This window comes from Epinephelus moara, chromosome 11, assembly GCF_006386435.1.
Source record: "Epinephelus moara isolate mb chromosome 11, YSFRI_EMoa_1.0, whole genome shotgun sequence".
NCBI classification, from domain to species: domain Eukaryota; kingdom Metazoa; phylum Chordata; class Actinopteri; order Perciformes; family Serranidae; genus Epinephelus; species Epinephelus moara.
In genome coordinates this window covers 7,498,825-7,514,489 of record NC_065516.1, presented here as the reverse complement: position 1 = coordinate 7,514,489, position 15,665 = coordinate 7,498,825, and the positions used below count along the sequence as shown (strand labels likewise).

The 15,665-nt window shown below is 40.7% G+C and overlaps 1 protein-coding gene across 6 annotated transcripts in view; it reads left to right on the top strand.

Moving 5' to 3' along the window:
- The first annotated feature begins 668 nt into the window (after positions 1 to 668).
- The window catches only part of LOC126397921 (disco-interacting protein 2 homolog C-like), a 104,258-nt gene continuing 89,261 nt past the window's right edge, over positions 669 to 15,665 (top strand). For all 6 annotated transcript variants that reach the window (XR_007570723.1, XM_050057005.1, XM_050057004.1 and 3 more), the window contains exon 1: positions 669 to 1,107. Coding sequence is in view for 5 of the 6 variants with exons in the window: in XM_050057005.1 (XP_049912962.1) it covers positions 1,029 to 1,107 (79 nt within the window). In the remaining variant the exon portion in view is untranslated. The remainder of the gene's footprint in view (positions 1,108 to 15,665) is intronic.

Genomic DNA, 15,665 nt, shown 5'->3' with positions numbered 1-15,665 from the left:
AATGCCTCATTTGCAGATTTAAACAAAATTTCAGAAAACTTGTTATATAAAAATAGCTGTCCTAATGTAATTAACTGGGGAAGTTTCATGGTGATACCTGTTAGTTAGAAATATTACCCTATTAACCTGGTGTGTCTCCCCTTAAAAAAATAAAAATGATAATTAAAAATAATAATTTAAAATGATACTGAAGCTTTTCTTAAAAAAAAAATAAATATATATATATATCTATATATATATAGATATAGATATATAGATATATAAATATATATATAAATTTTATTATGATTTAAATAAAAAGGTCTGGGAAATATAAATTAAGAAAAAAATCCACTTAAATAAATACAGAGAATGTCAAAAAATTAAAAAGTTAAAATAATTAAACAATAAATTAAAAATTATATTGAAGCTGTTTTTGTTTAATAACTTCAGTATCATTTTTTATTAATGTTTTAACAAAATGTGTGGTAAAAAATAAATAAATAAGATAAAAACAAAATTTTAAATAAATAAATAAATACAGAGTATGTCGTATGTCAAATTCAGATTGTGGCTCAGGTGGAAAACGACGCCGTCACTCTGTACTGTAGGTGTGGTTGCTGGCGGCGCCCCCTGCCGGTGATGGCCGGCGCCACCTCGTCCCTCCGTAGAGTCACGTGACACCAGCGGCAAGAAGCTGCAAACGACGCTGACTGTGGGGCTACGCGAGCCTCATCATCATCATCACTACCACCACCACAACCACCGCAACGACAGCGTAGTGAGCCAACCGAGCAACCGGGGTCTTTACCGATTCGAGGAGCCGGGCGCCATGGCGGGCCCCCGTTAAAAACGAGACCCAGATTTATCCTCTTTGTTCTCCCTCGACGCCTCGTAGTCTTTCCGTGCCTCCGCCGAGGAGGGGCCGCCGAAGAGAAGCTCTCCCTTTCCGGCGAAGGAGGAGGCAGGAGTAGCAGCAGCAGCAACAGCGGCGGCGGAGGAGGTGGCAGCAGTTTAACCGGGGAGGTGTTTTCTACGGCACAAGCCGAATGGCGGACCGTGAGGCGTCGCCGATACCGTTGGAGATCCGAGCCCGGCTGGCGGAGCTAGAGCTGGAGCTGTCAGAGGGTAAGAAATTAATAAAAAACGGGGCGAAAAAAAAAGCCCTCCTTCCCCCCTCCTCTTCCTCTTTTCCCTCGTTATCCCGTTATCTCATCACCACCACCATCATCACCATCCACACCGGGAGCCTACCTACTAACGGAATCTAACCGTTCATTCCTGCGGCCCCCTCCTCCTCACGTCCCCCTCCCGCTCCTCCCATCCAGATGTTTGTCAGCCAGGGACCGGCCTGGCCAGCGCTCTGTAGCCGGGAGAGGATGAGGGCAGAGCGGGAACACTGCGGGATTCGACCGATGCTCTTTGTCTCCGCAGCGGTGCCGTTTAAAAAAAACAGCACACCCGACTGGCCCGTTCGCCCGTTTTGGGTCCGAAAACCAACCCGTTGTTTGACCTTGAGATGTTGACACAATCAGCCTACCTGTGTGTGTCTCCGTGTGTGTGTCTGTGTGTGTGGTCGGGTTTAATAATAGCATTGCGATGCAACGCTGCGTGACAGAGCTGCACAGAGGGGCAGTTTGGCTTTTGATGCCCGTGATCTGAGCCTCCTGCCTGTGTGTTTTTGGCCCTGCAGAGCAGCTGAGGATGAGGAGGATGCTTGGGAATATTTTTCACCCCCCCTCCACCCTCCTTCACCCACCCCTCTTCCTCTCCTCTCTTTCCATACACAGATACAAACACCCTCTCTCTATGGGCCACTGAATCTCAATCACAGCAATCCACCCTGCTGCTACTTCAATATAACCCATCTCAGATAGGAACATGGCATTTCTGCCTTATATAATGGGGATGGCATATTTTATTCATACAGGCTTGGGAAGGCCTACATTGTGAGGGAGGAAGCCTAGATACATGCTTGGATGTGAGCCACCCTGTTGCCTGAAATGTCCATTTATTGTCGATTCATGTGTGCTATATGAAAACATTTGTGTAACTCGACGCAGCAAACAAGGGTTAATGATGTTGCTCTGCTTTGCAGCAAAAATCTGATAGTGCGCGACTGAAGGTGACGAAGATTCAGCTTTACTCGTCTGTCACTTTTGTCAGGTCTGCAAAACCTGCAGTGAAACCTGCCTCACCTACAGAGATGTGCAGCTGAGTACACAGTCTCAGGGTCTCCAGCATGACGTAGAATAGATGCAGTTTCAGGGTGTAAATTCTGGGGCAGATGCTGAATAATTTTACATAAAAAGGGGTCAAATTTATACATAGAGACAATCAGGAATCTGCAGCTTTAATCCCCCCAAAAACATCTAGTCTTTGAAATCCCCCGAAAGCAGTCAAACCTGAACACATCAAACTGTCCCCTCTCCCTCTGATCAGCCTCATCATTTATAAAAGCCTTTATTTTCTCCCACTGCAGTGACACACACACACACACACACACACACACACTGAGGTAAAACTGTGGCAGCTGCAGGCCTTTTGGAGCTCCTAATCCAGCCGAGAGTGTTTATCAGAGCAGAACCTGCTGCTGGCAGATGTTATTAATGATGGAAACGGCGGGAGGAAGTGGAAACGTCACGCCCGAACGTCAGACAGCATGAAACATTCCAAACATTCGTGTGTGTGTGTGTGTGTGTGTGTGTGTGTGTGAAGGACTGGCACTGTTATTGGTGGATCACAGCAGGATGAAGTCTGACAGGTGTCCTGACAGTGTGATGGACGTGACGGTGTGTGTGTGTGTGTGTCTGTCACTGGTGCTCAGTGAAAACAGAGGGTGTTTTAATGTGTCCGCTACTGGTTAATGTGTGTGTGTGTGTGTGTGTGTGTGTGTGTGTGGTCATTACAAAATAAGAACATGGTGTGCAGTAGATGAGGCATCTTTTCAAAGAGGCTTAAGATTGGCATCGAAAGAAAAACACTGTAATTCACTCTTTTTTTTTCAGTTTCACTTGTTTCATATTGGTAAAGAACTTTTTTTTAATAGTTTATTGATCGTTTAGTTTATTTAGTTTTAGTTTTATATTTACATACTGTATAGAGATACCCAAACATAATCAGTTTAGAGCTATGATAATTAGCCGATTAATCAGTAGATTGACATTTAATCGTTCAAGTAATTTTTTAAGCAACAATGCCAAAGATTCACCTATTCCAGTTTCTCAAATGTGAATATTTGCTTGTTTTCTATGAAAGTAAATTGAATATTGGTTATTTGAATATTGAAATTTTGGATTGTTGGACAGATTGCAAAACACTTTGCAGATATTGCCAACGGATTGTTAACAGCTAAAGTTGTCATCTAATTTCAATGATATAAAACAGAGAAAGAATAAATTCCTTAAACTTGAAAGGGTAGATTTAAGCCTGACATTGCCAGACCAAATCGCAAATACGTGTTAAACTGGAATCTCTACGTTTCATAGCAACATAACATGATGTTACACTGAGCGATGGAAAAATGTGAAGAGACTACAATGTGCAGAGATGTGCTGTGATGGTCTGTGAACAAGTGTTGCCATTTTTGCCATCAGAATTTGAAGATAGTACCTCAACAGAGAGTTCAGCATTGGTTGCAGCCATCTTGGTGTTTTTCTTTAAGCTCTGTATACACTAGCGTGAGCTACGAGCATGCACAGTGTGTTGTTCGTTGCAAGATGCTCCGAAATGCCAGTGAGCATACTAAGAAAATATTCTGCGTATAAGCACGAAGTCAACGAATGTCTCAGAATGAACGTTAACAGAAACGTAGGCTGCCTGGTAACAGTTGTACACACTGATGCATCCCCAAACATTGCATTTGTGTATTGTAATTATAACTGTTGCTTATGTCAAAGTTGAAATTATTTCATGCTGCTTTGTTTCCACCTGGGCTGCCACTCTCTCCAAGAAGCTGTTTTATAATCTCTCATGTTCGTCCATACCTGGCACATACAGCCTCTTCTCTCCCCATGCATGAAAACATGCAAAGTGAAATTAAAGAAGTTTCAAGCTTGGCATTTATGTCAAGAAAATCTTGAAACTCAGAAAACGTTTTGAAACTGAAGCAGCAAATTTGTACATTTTGAGATTCTACAAACAAAAGGCTGGCAGTTTTTGCAGAACAAAGCATGACTTTATTTTCCCCTGTCATGATACTCTTTGAATGAGATACTATCTTGAAAACATGCAAAGTGAAGATCAGTATGCTGGCTTTAATTTTAGAATTCGTGAAGCTCTGAAATGGTAAATGGACTGCACTTGTATAGCGCTTTTCTAGTCTTCCGACCACTCAAAGCGCTTTTAGACTACATGTCACATTCACCCGTTCACACACACATTCATACACTGGTGGCCGAGGCTACCATACATGGTGGCACCTGCTACTCAGTAACCATTCTCACACAGGAGCAGCCATCGGGAGCAATTTGGGGTTCAGTATCTTGCCCTAAGAATACTTCGACATGTGGACTGGAGGAGCCAGAAATCGAACGGCTCCTCGAACTAATCGTTTTTTGGTTGATAAATGACTAAACGATTAACTGATCAAATCGTGTGCCTGACCAATCATCTCAGCTTTAGCACAGGGAGGAAAGAAGCATCCCACAATTCAACAAAATGAGAGCTTTTTCTACAAAATGACTACTGACAGGGAAGTAAAACAAGAATTCTCAGCATTAACAAAGTTTTCAATCCACAGAGACCTCCACTTTCAAATAGGCAGAGTGTTTGAGGACGTCAAGCCGTCACTTATTGAAATGCAGAGTAATGAACCTCAGGCAACAATTTCCTGTCAGATTTGATGGGATGAAACTTTTTATTCTTTGTCTTTGAGAAGACAAGCCGGCATTCCACCTGTTTATTAGATAAAGTCAGCAATCAGCCGAGCTCTGGCAGATAAGCCTCTCTCCTGCTCCCTCGCTTAGTGTCACCCAAATCACATCATCTCTGCCGTATTACTGTGACCTCTAGGCATTAAGGCGTCGTTCTCCAGCATTTCGGGGCATTTAGCTTGGCACTCATATGCAGAGTGACTTGCACACGGGACAAACGGAGCTGTCGATGGACTTGTTGGATGACATTGGGGAGGGACTTCAACTCTAACTGACCTGCTGGTTGTGGAGCTGTCAAACTCCATGGCTGACATGTCCAACAGACCTCAAAGTAACCGTTAAATCCTTGCATGATGAAGCTGTGGTACCCTGTGGTGTGTATTTTGGTTGTGCGTTGTTTTACCAAGCTGAAGCAGGGTTTATGTGAGGTGTCTCTGACCAGGAGAAACAAAGAGGAACTGATTTGAAAAGAGGGAATGTCCACACATGCATATTTAATCAACTAAGTGCTGCTCAGGTGTGAAACTGACGGCACATTTTTCTCCCCTGATAAATATTTCATAACATATCAAAGCTTGTTTTTTCTGTTTGAATATTTATTAAAGTGGAAACAGACAACTTTTCCTCCCCCCTAGCGTCTCCAAGTGGTATTATTGTTGGCGCTGCTGTTGCAAAGACAATCGTAACGCTTTGTTTTCCTCAGAGCCGAGTGACTACCAACAACACAGGACACACTGCATTTTGTTTTCCACAGTGACTTCATTTGTTCCAATATCAGACAATATCTGCTGCTGGGGATAGTAACTGTAAAGAACTTACATTAATACTCTTTGGTAACTGGGGATAGCTATCGATAGCTACCAGGGAAAACAAAATCCACTATCCCCTTCCTGTTTTGGTTGTGCAATGGTTGACAGTAGCCTTGGTACCTGACGGGTCTGTGAGGTCATGTTATATGGCAGATCCGTCTAATCCCCTTCCTGCTCAGAAAGACTTCCAGCCAGAGATTCCCTGCTTGGAGTAATCACAACCATTTATCTGACACTGGCTGGGTTTGATCATGGATGTATTACAAGATCTGAATACTGAACCCCAAGATGACACCTGTTCAGTCCAATAAGAATTGCTCGACTTACGCATAAACCAAAACAAGTCTCTCACTTCCAGGTTTGCTTCAGCGATGTGCAGCCCACTAAATATAACTAGTAGTTTTTCTTGCCAGTAGACTTTACATTGTGATGACATCAGATCATTTAGAATTCCTTTTCTCGGCTTGAGATAAGTTTTACAAATATAAAACCTCCATGAAACAAAAATTTATAATAGAAAAAGTTAAAAATGACCTTGTTGACAGTTGGAGGTAGGCTTGTCATTATAACATGAAATGACCACTGTCAGTACCTGTGAAATTCTACGATTCAATTAAAAACACTCAACACTCACGATAAAATTTTAATTAAATTTTATTATTAATCCCTGATGATCCGCCTCAAATGCAAAGTACTAGTCTTCATGAGATTTTATGGGCAAGGAAACATGTATAAATGAATAGCCTAAAGAAACATATTTCTCCATTATTGTTGTTGTTGTTCAGACCTTGTACATGTAGAAAGTGATGAATGGTCTTTGTGGCGGGCAGTTTGTCTCGCCCCTTCTCTACTGTGACAAGACAGCTGGGTAAAAAGGGACGGTGATGAGCTCAGTGTTTTACCCAAACTTAAACATGTACCAACTCTGCAAAGAAAAAAAAAAAGCCAAACGTGCATCTCTCAACACAGAATAGATACTCAGAATCTTGTGATGCTGCTGGCGTTTGTAGCATCATGTGCAGCGCTACCGTTGCAATGACCTAACGAAATACACTGGCCACTGAAAAAATGCTTTTCTTTGAGGTAGAGCTGTCGCTGCAGCTGCACTTGTTGCTGTCTTTCACATGTTGTTGTTCTGTGCTGGTAGGCGTTCCTCTTCTTCCTTTGGAATTTAGCGGCAGACTAGAACACTTGTAGATCTTTATGCTGCCTCTGCAGAATTGTATCCCAGATGTCAACGGTACCAGACAAAAACCAGTACCATCGTGTTTTCAGAATTTTGACATCAACTTGGTACCGAAGTATTGGTTCTCGTGACACCCCTAGTCTGAGGTGTCCTGTCAGCAGTTTTACCGGTGTCTCTTTTATGATGGTGGTCTGTGAGGAAAATGCTTTTTGGGCTGCAGGGGAAGCAAGGCTGAGTGACATTCCCGTGCGCCTGGGTTTGATATGACTGCCAACTTGAGGGGCCTTTGCGCTATATGCAAAATATGTAATCACTTTATTTTTTGCTTGCACCCTTGCATCCGAAACATTACGGCGAGTATAAAAACAACCATGATGGCTGCAGCTGATGTGGAACTTTCTGTTGAAATACTGTTTTCAAATTCTAATGTGTGAACAGACATTTTGATGCTGCACCATCACACCTCATTTCTGCACACTGTACTCTGTTTACATGTGTCCACCACTCAGGGCTACGTCACGTTTCGTTGCTCTGATTGGTTGTAGGTCTATTCAGTTGCTTCCAGAGGCATTTTGATCTACAGCCGTTGATAACGCCCATTGGGAATTAAAAATGAACTGAGAGGTTCCAGACTAAGTCACATTCGTGATTGGGTGTGGCGATGTCAGGCAAGGTTGATACATTTTGTAAATCAAGCCTCCATTTTCCTGAGAGATCGTACGTGGTGGCAGACAGAATTGCATTGTGAAAGCCAGGCTTATAGGGAACCAGTCTAAATGCAGATGATGTCATTGTTCTGTTGTCACTACATTGTGCAATCGACATTTTCTTCATAATAAGTTAAAGCAAAAAACTTGCCTACTTGCACCTTAAGAGTAACAGAATGTGATTGTTTGACCTCCAAATTGTTGAAGATTTGTGAAAATGCAGCATTGCAACTTTCTATATTTTCACCATGAACAATGCAGCTCTAGTTTTCCTGTGTTTGTGCATACGTACAACAACATCTGTGGCCTGGAGCGGAGCATTTGAGGTCAGTGTAGCTTTGTTTTCTCTATCTGCAATGCCTCAGACTCAAAAAAACAACCACCAACTCTAGTAGGGATGTTCATGAATAACCCATGATTAATTATTCTGTTGTGTATTTAAGTCAATGAATGAATGAAACAATTATAAAGCTGCCATGGAATGTAGCTTTAGTCAGAGTTGATGGGGGAGAATTTCCGATTAGTGGAAACATTTTATTAGTAATTTTACCTTAAGTCTGGAGGCAGGAAAGCTGTGATAAGAGTTACAGAGTATGTTTATAGTAAGTGAATATATGGTTGTCCACAGTAGGGTCAGTGGGGATCCCTTTTAGCGGCGCTCTGCTGTTCTTAAAAGCAGTTTAGACCTCTGTGGGTTTATTTATATATCTAAGTAGATGTTTTAACCTCAACATCTGTCCCAACCTTAAGGTGGCAACATCACAGATTTTAGTTTAGCTCCAAGGATTAGTCATCACCAGAAATTAATAGCCAACAATAATCATTTTATTGTTTTGTTTTTTTTGTCATTTATAAATAAAAAAGGCTTCAACATTCTGCTGTAACAGCTTCGCAAATGTGAGAATTAGCCGGTTTTATATCATTTTGAATTGAACATCTTTACACAAACAAAACAAGATGTCTGAAGTAGGGCTCTCAGGGTGAAGGAATAATAAGGTAAAGGTAAATAAGCTGTATTGTGAGGCTATTATTAGGTTTATTGTTGCTTTTTAAATGACAAAGATAAAACAAATTGAATTTTAAATTAAATCCCTGTTCATTGTTAAATGCAGAGCACAGAGGGTCATTAAGGGGCACTGCGATTTTTCAGCTGTGATGCTTTGGTCAAATCTGGTTGCTATGATACAGAATATCTGCGAAAGTAAAACTGTTGGCACAAGGTAGAGAACTTGCACTGGATGAAGGGAAGGCTGAAGCACAGAGAGAGGACGAACCCGCCAATTTGTGTGGGTTCAGTATTCATTTCTCCATCGTTGTTGTTCAGTGATGTGACAGTTGGTCTTTGTGGTATTTGTCCCTCCCCTCTTCCACTTGGATTGGACAGATGGGTTAAAAGTGACCGTGAAGAACAGCTGTAGCTGTGGGGGGCGAACAGACCGCCACACAGATTTGAATTCTGTGGAAAACACTGAGCAATACTATGTTGGAACTTGCAACGGGCATTTTTAATTTTCAATTCTGACACTTAGTAGGCAATTGAAGGGGCTCTATGTGACATCCAGAGCATATGAGTTGTCTGGACATGGTTCGCTAACTTCATAAACAGTGCTAAAAAAATTGCAACAATGCTGACAGAGCTAACAGTGTTAATCATGACAACACCGTCCCAATATCAGCAGTAACCAATATATGAAGGCACGCACATACACTACCATGCACGCACATCCAGAACAGCTTACCACAAAAAACCACAGAGAAGCTCAGACTACAACACACACACAGAGGTACTGTGACTTCATTCTTTGCTCAAGATGTCATTACTCCACTTTATCTTTACATAGCAAGGGTTTCTGCTGTATTATTAATCTGAATGTCTCATGCAGAAACTCTAAATAAAACCCTTTAATAAAAAACATATTGGATAGAAATAATCATTACTTGCAGGCTGACTGGAAAACATCCTCTCAGAGTTCATTGAGTCCAGCAGCTGGAAGTCAGACCAATCAGTGAGTTTTGGGTAGATGATCATTAAACTGGTGTTTTTAAACCCAGATTCAAGCATTTTTCTGCTGCTGTGTGGAGCTGGCTTTGCTTTGGTCAACAGGGCAGAGTGTTATTTGAATGCTTTTGATACTAATAACACTAATGTCTGAGTTTCAGTACTAACACCAAAACCATTACTTTTTTCTGATACCTCGATTTGAGGAATATAAACCGAAGCCAAAGTTCTCGGATGTTTGATTTAGTCTGAAAACAAGCAGCTGTTCCAGAGTTTAATGAAACACAGTCTGAAATTTTTCATTTATATCTGATCAACAAACAAGACTACACTCTGTGCTACACATGTCAGTCAGCACCAGATAAGCATTAAGGTTTGATACCCTATTGGTCAATAATTTAGGCTAAATTGGACGGAACAAAAGCCATGTGTTTTTGGTTAAAATAGGAAGCAAACTAGTGACAGCTCAGTGAGCGGTGCTGCGTCGGTGTGTTATCAAAATAGAGTCAGCTGTCAGTCATTTGTTTGAGATGACGTCCGTCTCCATCACACGCCTGTTGCGCTTCATCTGACTACAATGAGCAGAACTCAGCTGTGGGCTGCATCTGTGGGTGTGTTGTATAATGGGACTGTTTACAGAAGAAGACTCAGATCAGAGGCGTTTCTGATTGACTGAAAATCAATATCAGGATTTGACATCAGTTATGAATAAATAAATAACCCATCATCCGGGCTCTTTAACAACTAACTATGTTTGTTTTGAACAAAGGTGAGGTGTGTAATCATGTGACTCATAAGTGACTGGTGGTTGTGTTTTTTTTTAACTAAAAAGCAGTGAGAGAAAGCTTTCCCTGAAAAATTAGTTCAGTTTCACATTTGCAATTTTGATTTCTGTAAATTGATTATTCAAAAAACCCAAAATAACATATCAGGAATCGATATTTGACTTACAGTTGTGCTAAAGAACATGTTGCCTGTAATTGCAGCATCTCTGATATTGCTTCTCCCCTGCAGCATCTTTTTATTATCGATACAAACAAAAGAATCTATACACAGTACAATACAGTGTAGTTGGTAGGTTTAGACAGTATCTATTTTTTATACTTTCATACCTCCCTGACATTTCCCCAAGAGTACAAGGTATATAATAGTATTTTTGACACTGTCTAGGGTTGTGCGATAAAATTTTCTAACTGGCCACTCAGCCTAAGAACTGATGCCTCCCGACCTTGCAGCTGAGAGACATTCCACTTGCTCTGTTAGCTTTTTTTAATGTAATAAACTCAAAAAATGTCCAAAAAGAAAATATTTTTATACCTATTTTCTAAGTTCTCAACAGGCTGAAAAAATGAAATCCCAAACTGACCCATGTGTGTTGGAGTCCAACTCCGTTTGAGATTAAGAACTCTAATTTTCTTACTTGGGTCCAGACATTTAAATCTGCCTACTCCACCAAGTTGAGGCATCATGACATGAAACAGCAGTTACTCGGTTAAAATAAAAAACAACTAATAAGCACCACAGGGAGACTCGATTAGTCAATCAGTGATGAGAGTTTGACAAACGCCATTGTCAAGCACTGTCAAGTGGTTCGCCTTAACCAGTGAGGGGTAATAACAACAATGGCAGGCACTATAGAAAAGATAGATGCTGCTATCGAGGCTGTTCTGAATTTACCTATCTCTAACCTTGTAGTTTGTTATACTTCTAGTCACAAAATCCCAGCGAAACCCAAATGTTGAGATGGCTACACATCAACGCGGACTTAAAATGACAATAGATTCAGGCCGATAGGTGGGTCTCTAGTGATTGGTTAGGGAGAATCGAATTCACCTCCCCCAGGGGAATCAGTTAGAGTAGACGCAATGTCAGACTGAAGATGGGAACTGTAACAAGTTGACCTTTCAGTCTGTTGTCAGGGGGCCTGTTTTACAAAAAATACACCTGTACGCCTTCTAAATTTTTTTTTCTCTCCTTCAAAATAAAACGGTTCGGTTCATCTTTCCACTGTTCCAATAATCACCGATCTCCTGCTGCTTTGACCCTGCTGTCTCTCTTTGCTGTTGCTGGCTGGATGTTTACAGTCCTGTAATGCTGTCCTCACCACTTGCAGTTGCCATCTTTCTCAGCTCAGCTACCTGTTCCATCAGTAGAGACTGAGCGCCTCAATGCAGCATCTCCATGTCAGTTTAATAGAAAGTGGAGTGTCTGTATTTATGACAGTATAGTACTGAAAATAATACTCTGGATTTCTAAATACCTTGTTATACTGTAATGCCATAATACTGCCCAAGCCTAGTTGCCAAGTCAGATAGCCAATCAGAGTTGAGATCTTACAGGTAAACATCTGCACAGGAAAAGGTTATAAAAGCCAGAAATGTGTGGGCCAAGTGAAGATTTATGAACAAAATTTCATTTTCTTGAAATTCAAAGCAAGCAAGAGCTCATTTGCATGTGAAATTTGATAAACATGGTTGATCTGAGCCACAAACTCATCAGTGTCACAGACTTATTCTCTACTGTTTTCATAATTTTCTATGTTATGATCACACAGTGTTTTCTACCAGGCTGCTAGTTTGTTGTTCCTCCACGTGATGTTTGGAAGTTGCTCAACACTCTCCTCCAGACTCACATTCAGCAGAATCAGGACTACAACCAACAACTATTTTCATTAAGAATAAATCTGTTTTCATGAATTAACCATTAAGTCTATAAAATGTGGAGAAACAGCGAGAAATCACCTTTTTTCAAATGTCTTGTATTAACCAACCATCCAAAGTTAAAATGGAAAAAAAGTAGTAAATTCTCACATTTTTAGAGGCTGAAACGACCAAGTATTTGGCCTGGTCACATCTCCAGAATTTCTCTGTTTGTTTGTGTCTGTTGAATTTGACTGTTAAACCTTTTAATGAGATCAAAGAGACGAGTGGGAGAGACCAGCAGAGAGGTGCCACAACAGTAAACAGTGAATGGATCAGGTGTTTAACTGAAAATTGAGTCTAATTTTGATAATTGATAAACAGTGTCATCTATTGAGTGGAAATACCAAACATCTGCTCATTTTAGCCTCACAAAACAAAGAGCAGGCAGCTCATAGGGCTGCAGCATGGGATTATCCTCAGTATTGATTGATTGATTATTGGTTTACTGGGTAAATAACAAATACGCATCACAACTTATCAGAAATGACAGTGACGACACCAAACTGCATATTTTTCTGACAAAAACGTCAAAAGGTTCAGACAAAAATCAACAAATGTTCTGTCATCAGCTGAAAAATGACCTTGAATGATTAATTATTCATCAAAATTGTTATTGATACGTTTTGTGTTGCTCATAGCTTCTCTTTTTTTGCAAGTATGCAACTGTAAAGGCATAATTTCATTCTGCAATAACTGGAGATGGGTATTTATTAATGCTTTGTACATTTGGTAGAACAAAACATTAATAGAGCTACAATGATTAGTTTTTCATTTGATTGAATGATTTTTAAGCAAAAAATAATCTGTTTTTAGTAGGCCTGTAGTCAACCAAAGAAAATCTTGGTCGACTAAAGTCGCAAATAATCTTCAACTAATAGATAAGTCGTGGGAAGAAAAAAAAACTGCACGTTATTTTTACTTCTGCGGTGGTGTGTCTGTGTCACTCTGCAGTTACACCTCCAAAACACTAGTCAGTGGTGGAGGGCTGTGTTGTGTAAAGTTTAGTTCAAATCAAACTTTATTTATATAGTTGATTCTAAACTCACATTAAACACACATTAAACATGGCTTAATAGAGACAATTTCTAACACAAGTACGCAAACTGGCTTCACTATAAATCGCAGAACTGACAGACATGCTAACGTTATTAGCACAAGTCTATGGCATTTTACATTATATAAACTAGCCTAGCGTCTAGCGATCTTTTTCTCTTCTCATATAAAACCAGGGACAACAGCAACATGTAACAAAGGTAACAGCACATAGTTTGGCTCCATTACAACTCACAAGATTCACCGACAAAACAACCGTCACAGTAAACACGTTTTCCAAACAAATACAACATGCTAACGTTATTAGCGCTAGCCTATGGCATTTTACATTGTATACATTAGCCTAGCGACGAGCGGAAATTTGCTCTGCTCAAATGAAGCCAGGATAAATCCCTGAAGGATAAATCACACACACGACTTAAAATGCTATTTTAGTGGAGGCTTTACTGTCTTCACAATTTATTGTTTCTTATCTGTGAAACACAAGTAAATACAAGCTTCATTTCCACTGAGGGAAATGGTGTCAGCTTACAGAAACAGACAGGAGGTCTGCGTCACCGCGACGCTGAGCGTGAGGGTGGGCGAGTTCAACTTTCTGTCAATGGGTAACTTAGCCTGTCCCCCCCGCCGCAGGAAATAATGGATTAATCCTTGAAAGCTGTTGATGTAGCACTTTCCTCCTTATGAAAGTAACACAGCGATTATTCGACTAATGAGAATTTGGTCGGACGAGAGCATGGCGACCAAATAATTGACTAATTGACCAGGAGACTACAGCCCTAGTTTTTAGCCTCTAAAAAGAAGATTTTCAGGTTATCTCAGTTTTATATTATTGTGAACTGGATATTTTTCGGTTTCGTACTGTTGGTGGGACAAAATGAGATGTTTAAAGATGTCACTTTGGACTCTAAGGAACAATCAATTGAGAGAATAATGAGGAAATTAAACAGTTGGTTGCTGCCTTAATGAATAGATTTAATGAAAAAGATAATGAAAGAATAACTGATAGTGAAAATAATTAAATGTATGTGACGTCATAATGTCTTTCCACTAGTGGCATCTTAACCCACTGCCTTTGTGGACGTGACACTTGGCTGCCACTGCAAATGTGTGTGTGTGTGTGTGTGTTTGTGTGTGTGGTGCCCCCGGCTCTGCTGTGGACACATGCGTTGTAGGTCCAGTGGACGCTCCACAGTCCACACGGGTTCATGCATGTGAGTGTGGCGACAGCCCAAGGTCCCAATGCATGACGCATACTTTAGTCCTCAGATTGTGTGTGTGTGTATTTCTCTGTGTGTGTATTTGTGCCTGCTGGAGGTAGATTTGGTTACCATGGCGGCTTTGTGGGTGGACTGGCTGTTTATGATGATGTGATAAGAAAGGGAGAGAGAGAGATCAAATAAAAGCAGGATATTGAGGGAAAAGACAGCAGAGCAGAAGCCAGCAGAAACAGATGGATAGATATATTGATGGATGGATGGATGGATGGATGGATGGATGGTGGATAGAGGCAGCAGTTTATTTGTTGTCATTCAGCTCTTCTCCCTACTGTATAAAGTCTAACTTCAAAACTACACAGAAAACAACATTTTAAGACATGACAAGAACTATAGTTTGTAATTATCAGGTCTGTGATGCCAGAAGTCTTCTTGGTAGTAATAGAATACTTTAGTTTTTGGACTTTTGGTAAGTAACACTTGTACCTCATGTAGCCCTCACAGTTTAGTTTGACTTAGTTTTCTTCATGACGTCCTGTCCAATTTTTTCTAGGACTGCACATCTTTGAATTATTTTCATACTAATGCTGATACGATGACTGACTCTCTTTACCTTTTTTGACACCTTACTTTGAGAAATATGAACACATTTTTCTAAAAGACACACAAAAGAAAAGAAGCCAAAGTTCTCCAGTTAGATTTTGTCAAAACAGAAGCAGCTGCACAACTGTGCCTGAATAAACTAGTCTAAAACTGGCCTGATTCAGATTTAGTTTGGAACTTTACCATCAGAGAACGAGTAAACAAGATCACCAATCAGACCACACATTCAATAGTCTGAGTGGGTGGAAGTTCGCTGCATAGATCAGTCTCTCATTGGGCGGAACGAGCCACCCACTGAAGTCCCACCCTACCACCTCCAGTTGTGTAGCAGTTTTCAAGCGCACCATTGCTGTGGCACCACCAAGAACAATTGTGATTGGTTGAAAGAAATAAAAAAAGCCGGGGCGTTTTTTTCTCCAATCTTAAAGTGAGAGTCGGCGCAGCCAGACCTTTCTTTTCTTGAGAATGGTCTGGTGAGCGAGACTACACATTCAATAACAACTTCCATTTTTTGCTACATCACCTAAAAAATAGTG